Source organism: Lepisma saccharinum, chromosome 18 (genome assembly GCF_977018435.1).
Source record: "Lepisma saccharinum chromosome 18, izLepSacc3.1, whole genome shotgun sequence".
Taxonomy (NCBI): domain Eukaryota; kingdom Metazoa; phylum Arthropoda; class Insecta; order Zygentoma; family Lepismatidae; genus Lepisma; species Lepisma saccharinum.
The window spans coordinates 4,845,831-4,853,975 of record NC_139246.1 but is presented as its reverse complement, the minus strand read 5'-3'; the positions used below and the strand labels follow the sequence as shown (position 1 = coordinate 4,853,975).

Here is an 8,145-nt window from a genome sequence, read left to right as displayed (position 1 = left end):
GCGGTAGGGACATGTGCCACTGTTTTGTTTACGCCCACCCGTCGTCTGCACAAAGCGTGATCGGATGAATTTAATTATCTCTACTGTTTGAGATAAGGACCTACTTGACAATTACTACAATGAAATGTCTTGACAATGTCGATAACGATCTATTTCAGTGCAGGGCAAAAATAACGATATATTGATTTTTTTTTTTGAATGTTACAAGGTATAAATACTACGAGCTCTTGAGTGAGAAGTTATCCTGTCTCAACATGTGGAAGTCAGCAGCTTTCTTATTGTTCCTGGTCTGCTCTGGTCGCTTTGCGGGTAAGATTTCCATGAGGATTCTATATTTCTCACGACTTTATTTCTTGCAATTTTAGATTAATTCATATGCTCAAATAGACTACATCAAGAATTTCATTAGTAATTCAAGATAATTCTCCTATGAAGCTAACAGTTTTCTCTTCATTTCTAGTTTCTGTTTTTAAGTTCACATTATGCTCAGTTAAGCGGCTAAACAAGAATGAGTCCACTGTTTAAAGTGAGATCTGCAGCACTATGTTCATCCAACAGAGATCAAACCCAGGACACCTTGATTACAATGAAACGACGTTTCCACTCCACTATCTTACTTTTCCAGTATTCAGTGTGTAGTAATTCTGATCTACATCTAACAGTTCCAAATAGATCCCTGTAATGCCGTATAAGGTTACTTTTTTAACTTCTACAGACTGATTTATGGAGATATTAAATATCCTATGATAGAACCTTGAATTTCCTTTAGTAAGTGATATTTTACAATTGTATCTACAGCGGTTAGCAGCAAATCACAAATAGGATTGTTGACATCACAGGCACGTGAACTGAATAAATATATTTTTTAAAAAAAATTAGATTGATATTTGCATATTTATCGGTACGCCAAATTACGTGTGTAGGTAGCCTGATTTAGTTACGGAATATAGAAGGTTAGACATGTATTGATTGTACGCTACAATTGTTTTACCACTCTGTCAATAGAGAGACGCTTCTATTCTTCAATTTATATTCGTGTATATTTAATAGATTTCGATTCTGGACAAAAAACAGATGAAGGCTCCACCAAAACAACATTCAAAATTACATCGCTTCATAACAGTTTACTCATTAAAAACTTTCAATGGGATGATTCTCATAAGATTATCCACTTAATTAATTTATTAGTATTTGCAATAATGTCAGTTAGCCTTTATAGGACGGTAAAGTATATGTAGTATATAAATAAAGAGTTTATGAGATATATATATTTCCTTAACCTAATTAAGATAATAATGAAATTGAAGATGGTTTATAACATTAAGCAAATCTACTGTAGTTACATACGTATGATATGTTACAACTTTACCTCACAAATGTATTTCAGCCGCGCAGTACGACTACGCAGAGGTCCTGGGGAAGTCGTTCCTCTTCTACGAGGCGGAGAGATCCGGGAAACTCCCGGCAGACAACAGGATCCCCTGGAGGGGAGACTCCGCACTCAACGACAAGGGACAGAACGGGGAGGACCTCACAGGGGGATACTACGATGGTAAGTTACACATTCACGATACAATAGAATATATTATTCTCATATGTTTAACGTTTCTACTTTCTTCAACAATTCAGAAAATAGAATTGACACTTAATTTACAATCAGTACTTTGTAGTAATTTAGAAATGCCTGATTTGCTTTGCATACCTTCTAGTGAATAATTTCAAAGGTGAACATTTATATTGTACTGTGGAATACTCCTTTTGGTAATTTTTAAGTCTCATTTCAGAACACAGTTCATCTTTATCCTAAATGTCTCATTTTATTTTGCCTTTAGCTGGTGACCATGTGAAATTCGGTTTTCCAATGGCCTACTCAGTGACAGTTCTCGCGTGGGGATACCTCTCCAACAAGCAGGCTTACGATGCAGCAGGTGCGTATCCCTTCAATCAACAGGCTGAATTCAATTAGTATACTTCAAAACATATTTATTATACGAAAATATAATAGTATACAACAGATTATGAACTTCAAGTAATGTATTCACTACATTGGCAGTGATCTCTTTATCTTATTCACAAAGTCCATTAATCTAATGAGGGATCTCTTGCATTAAAAAGATTCACAATGAAAATGTAAGAACATTGCGTTCAAAAAGGTATTGAAATACTCATAAAATTATGTTATTTACATTCTGTTTTCTTGCATCAAACATCTCTTGATTCCTGCAATGTACTTTGAATTTGAAGGTTGCCCTAACGTGAGTTATAATTTTATGCAGGTCAAACTCAATACTTGAAGGCAGCTCTCAAGTGGGGCACTGACTACTTCATCAAGGCCCACGTCAGCGCCAACGAGCTCTACGGACAAGTAGGAGATGGCAACACTGACCATGCCTACTGGGGAAGACCAGAAGACATGACCATGGAGAGACCAGCCTGGAAGATCGACACTTCCAACCCAGGTAAACTCCTAAATCCATACCTTTACAATGTACTACATCAGCGTAAACTCTCTTGTTGAATTTTTCTCAATTTCCTATGCCCATTGCTGTCACCGTTAGTAACAAGCTGCATCCTGACTCGCAGGTTCCGACCTGGCCGGGGAGACGGCTGCAGCCCTCGCGGCAACCTCCATCGCCTTCCAGGACTCCGACGCTGGTTACGCTTCCACCCTGCTGACCCACGCCAAGCAGCTCTTCGACTTCGCCAACAACTACAGGGGCAAGTACTCCGACGCCATCCCCAACGCCGCCTCCTTCTACAGGTGAGTCCTGCTTTCATTTACCAATAAATCTCAGGTTACCGTGAAATTAATTTTCCGGACATTTATGCTATATATTTGAAACACTGATTAGGGTACTTTCCCAGTAAGAGTAATGTATAAATAAATTCACTGTTCCTGGTTTTCTTTTATTATTAAATCTCTAATTAATTTATCCTGATATGAATTTTACTAGGGTTGGCCGCGGTGGCTCAGTCGGTAACGCGTCTGACTACCATGCTAAAGGTCCCGGGTTCGATCCCCGGCCGGTTCAAATCCGGGAACTTTTCTAACGATGGAAGCGGCCCCGGCGCCCACCCAGCGTCGAATAACATGGGTACCTGGGGGAAACCCTGGGGGGTAAAGGCGGTCAGGGGCGTGATGCTGATCACATCACACCCACTCACGACCGGATCAAGAAAGTGTGGGGCGTTACCCCCACACCCCCTATACGCCTTCATGGCGTGGTGCTAAGCACAGGGAGCACTTTACCTTTTTTTTTTTTTTACCTTTATGAATTTTACTAGATGTTTACTTGGTGATTAAAGTTCTCTTCCGCGGAGAGAAATTTAGAAAGCAACGTCCTCACACGCAACTTCTCTTTGCTTAGCTCCTACGACTACAAGGACGAACTGGTGTGGGCAGCCGCGTGGTTGTACAAGGCCACCAACGACCAGAGCTACTTGGACACAGCCGAGAGCCTCTACAACGAGTTCGGACTCAACTACAGACCACAAGACTTCGGTTGGGACAGCAAGGTTGCAGGAGTTCAAGTAAGTAGGAATATACTAAATTGTCTTTGTCTTTGTCATATAAATGTGAAGAAGAGCCAACGTAGAAATATATACTTCATATGACTTGAAAGATTTGTTCTGTAAGAATTAGATGAAGGAACTAATAACCTACATTACAACGCAATTTATTGCCCGTAGTTATACTGGAGGTTGTGTTCCATTCTTCGTGTGTGAAAAATATTTCGCAATCTTATGGGAGACAAAACAATATTTATTATTATGAATATATTCTATATCTAATTCTTTATAGATTCTTCTGGCTGAGCTGACAGGTGGCAGCGAGTACAATACGAGGGCCCAGGACTTCTGCAGCTACATGGTCAACTCCCAGCAGAGGACTCCTAAGGGACTGGTCTACCTCAGCCAGTGGGGAACTTTACGATACGCAGCCAATGTCGCTTTCCTGTGTTTGGAGGTAATTTGCATTATTCATTTGTATAACTGTACATAATTCCTTTTTAAACTATGATTGAAATTAACTGTTTTATGCCATAAAAGTATATATATATATAGATTTTGAGTACTTGTTAAAATATAGGTAATTTTTCTTCATCAGTTTAATCTAATCGTTACTGAACATCCAGACAATATCCACAAGCTACTGTAAATTATTACAATTTTAAATGTAAATAGAAGTTAACTTAAATAATTTCATTGTGAGCAAGAATATAACAATAGAAGAATATTCACCATTAAGTTCACATGACAATGTTTGTTCATAGGGTGAAAAATTGATATATTCTGTGTTTTTGAAATTTATCTGTATATCTGCTCCTATCTCCCCTAGACCGCCAACCAACTGCAGATCGACACAAGCGCCAACCAGCAATTCGCCAAGAGCCAGATAGACTACGCCTTGGGATCCGCTGGCAGGAGCTACGTCGTTGGATACGGAAACAACCCTCCCACTCACGAACAACACAGAGCAGCGTAAGTAGAACTTCCTAAGTTTCATTATCATTTCAATAGTTGTTCAACGCCTTCTGCGTTTTCAGAGAGATATATCACTAGAACACTTCCAAAGTGAAATCTCTGTTTCATATTCCTGTTCGTGTAGTCCGCACATGATGTGAATACGGCCAAGCTGCTATATCTCTTTTCTAAAATTAATTTTATTAAATAATAATAATAATAATTAAAAACTATAATTATTACAATTCATATTAAGTCCTGAGTGAAGTAAGTAAATATTGAATTCCTCCTTTCTAGATCCTGCCCTGACCGTCCAGCTACCTGCGACTGGAACACCTTCAACGGGGCTCAGGCCAACTACCAAGTCCTGAACGGGGCTCTGGTTGGAGGTCCTGACCAGAACGACAGCTACGACGACGTGAGGAGCGACTACGTCCACAACGAAGTGGCCTGCGACTACAACGCCGCCTTCACTGGCGCCCTGGCGGCACTCAGCAACCTCAAACTCAAGGGGGTCCTCTGAGCGAACTCTACCGACGGACATTCACTTGAAGGACATTAGTAATTGTAGCACATTGTCATCAAATTGTATTATATGTACTTACATATTAACTCTTAATAATAAATAGTACAAGTTAAAAAAAATATTTTTTTTATTCAAGTGAGAAAACTATTCTACTTATTTGTTGGTGTGAATATGCTTTTGCTCCGAGTAGTTTTTTGCCGTGAGAAGTTGGTCATAACTATGAAACTTCCATTTTTTTGTTTCGAGTATTTCTTCAAGGTCTCAGAAATAATCGCTAATGTCTGACAGTACCACGGTGCCACCTAACAGACAATCATGAATCTGCCGGTGTTAAAGATCCTATTTACTAAGTAAAAAATCCTTAGAATTCTACGAGAAAATGAACGCTGTTAGACCTTTCACTCTGCATAAGCATGCAACCAGTGGTTAGTTTTATATGACAGAATCATATGTATCGTAGTTCGTATAGTGCATTTAATAGCTAGGTACTGATAAAGGGTTTTCCAATAAGAATGATATGATTTTGAAATGAACTGGCAACTATGCTTCAAATGTTATAACTGTCACTATAGACATTTTTTGGTAGTTTTCCCCGGTGTGGCGCGGGACAGGTGGCGTCCTTCGATTAACCCCTTCTTTCTGCTTGTGTTAGGCTATTGCGCAGCAAGATATTGATTCTAGTTATTGTTGCGTAACGCAACTCCCATGCTGCGTTTGGGATCGAACCAAGAACCTCTAGATTTAATTGGGTGATGTAGCTATTCCTCATTCATCTCTCAGATGGTTATCACTCGCGTGGCCTAAATGTGATAAATGCGAGAGGTTACCTTTTAAAGGAATGGCGATAGAAATTAGCTTAGATTAGATATGGGTTTCATACTCTCCATGACTGAACCGATATGGATTGGTTAAGGAAAGGATATTACTTGCCTTACAAATATATGGAGATTGTTCCTAGCTTGTCCTCTCAACTATCACTTGTCTCTTGTCACACACCATCGTCCAATAGTCGTTCCCCACTTTGCTCCTTTCTCACAATCCGTAGTCCTTACTCTCTCTCCTATTCTCGCCAACTCATCACACCTCCTGACAATTCCAACACTCATGCCACATACGACTTCCAAGTCAATCACCCGACTCTTGCCTGATTACTTATTCAGCATTCCTTTCTCTGATACCTGCTATGCTAAGACTTTATACATCCTACCCAATACCTTGGGTACGATACGCTCCTCTACCCCCTAAAGAAAATCCTTTGATTTTCACCTAAAGATGAAAGATTTAAAGTTGTATTCCATATCGATCCTTTCTATGGAGAGATATTTTTTTATTATTATAAAATATAGTGTACTAAAAATATTGTAATAACATACCATTACCCAGAATATATGTAAATGGAATAATATAGGTCCTGAAAATATAGATATATCACGAGTCCCGATAGAAACAAAGAGAAGAAAAAAATACATGTCTGCGTAAAGCATATAAAAGGTAAACACTGGCACGTGAGTTTGTTATGCTAACTTGACAATCTGCTCGTGCGCGTATTCATTGAGAGGCTTACGCTACACATCTGAGTTCCAATACTACATGATGACGTAGCGAAGTCCGTGCATAAGCATGCAACACTCTGACACCACGTGAGAAAATTATAAAAGCATTGTTCCACAAGAATGGATCTTGTCAAAATTTATATCTCAATGACACACTAGCCAAGTAGTGTAATCTATCCTGCAAGCACTGACACTGTACAACACTGTTGTGTATTTGGAAGTTAATAGTTACAAAATCAGCAACGTTTGTGATACTCATCCGAGTTGCACTTGCACACATATGTCATTATCGATGTAAATTTCACCGTCTCTTATTTTATTGTATCATTTAAATATCGCTGTCGTTTTTATTTATAATATATGTCAACTATCACAATAAATATTTAGTTAGAAAATTTGAAGTTAATCAAAATATATACACTGTATCAATAACTGTCCTTGAATAATAATATATGTACATGAATTTATGTATTTGAAAATAAGAATATAATAGTGTTCGATAGATAAAATCACAGCACTAACATTTGTCCATAAAATAATCCTTGAGTTATCCTGATTCTCATAAAGAGTTCAAGTAAAATACCATAATTTTACTCTTGTTATCATCACTTAATAGTCTTTGCGCATAGCAATGAAGTTTCTTCTTGAACCAAACCACGTATATATGTATATATTAGTTCCTTGTGGCCGTGAAAAATGTTTTTCACTTTGATGCATTAACTTTGTAGCTACAAATATTGTCATTGATGAAAAACGTACAGTAGAGAACTGCATATCGTCGAATTGTGAATGTGAAGTATTTAGTTGTATGTAAATATTCCTTCAAATCGATGTATGTATTATCAGCGTTGAATATCGGGTCTCACTACTACTTGACTTCAATAAGAATTAATTAAAATAGAATGAAGGAGATCCGTGTTAAACGATTTGGTGCTTATCAACTGATTTCGCTGAACTGCGTAATTAAAATTGATGAAAGGTCGAATTGTAATTCATGTTTCCACGTGTCGAAAAAATAAAAGAAAAATCTCGAGAAATTCTCAAAAAGAGTTCGTAGACCAAAATAATAATGTCTCTGCGTCCTTCAGGTGTAAATCATGTTGACTTCTTATTTCTCCAAGGTTTTAGCTGGTGACCATCTCTAGACTTTGACATCTGTGAAAAAGTTGAACTGAGGACTGTTAACATGGTTTCATAATATTGTTAAAATGTTCATTTCACCGTTAAAATTTGAATTATCTGTGAGGCAATTCAGGTAGGTTTTGGAAAGGAAATTTGCATCGTATACCGAACAGGCATTTCCTCCTGATCGTTAGTGTAATGTTGTTCGTGAGAGAACTTAATATGTCGGTATGTGTAGAGGTTTTGTTGAGACAAGGGCGCCTCTAAGTCACCCTTATTTTAAGAAAGTAGTACTTGTAAATATTACAAGTATGAAAAATCTTGTAGTTGAGGGTTGTTATGTTTGAGGAAATGGAATTTGAAAAGGAGTACCGATTCAGTCATAACATTTACTCTTACTATAAATTACCCAAATTCTAATTAATGCTATCCTTTACACACCAAATATAATTAGAATCTTGAAAAGAGAAAAATAAATAA

At 37.8% G+C, this 8,145-nt stretch overlaps 1 protein-coding gene across 1 annotated transcript; it reads left to right on the top strand.

Annotated features, from left to right (window-relative positions):
- The first annotated feature begins 209 nt into the window (after positions 1-209).
- On the top strand, positions 210-5,064 carry LOC146002345 (endoglucanase E-4-like). The gene is made up of 9 exons (XM_083140073.1): positions 210-309; positions 1,388-1,552; positions 1,833-1,928; positions 2,277-2,459; positions 2,584-2,761; positions 3,369-3,531; positions 3,803-3,967; positions 4,340-4,482; positions 4,762-5,064. Exons 1-9 carry the CDS (start codon positions 255-257, stop codon positions 4,985-4,987), a joined length of 1,374 nt encoding a protein of 457 aa, XP_082996199.1. The 5' UTR covers positions 210-254; the 3' UTR covers positions 4,988-5,064.
- The last annotated feature ends 3,081 nt before the right edge of the window (positions 5,065-8,145 follow it).

Excerpts from the sequence above, each read along its gene's own strand:
- LOC146002345 (XM_083140073.1), top strand. The coding sequence starts at position 255 with ATGTGGAAGTCAGCAGCTTTCTTATTGTTCCTGGTCTGCTCTGGTCGC. Across the intron at positions 310-1,387 it reads CTGCTCTGGTCGCTTTGCGG|CCGCGCAGTACGACTACGCA; the intron begins GTAAGATTTCCA and ends AATGTATTTCAG. Across the intron at positions 2,762-3,368 it reads AACGCCGCCTCCTTCTACAG|CTCCTACGACTACAAGGACG; the intron begins GTGAGTCCTGCT and ends CTCTTTGCTTAG.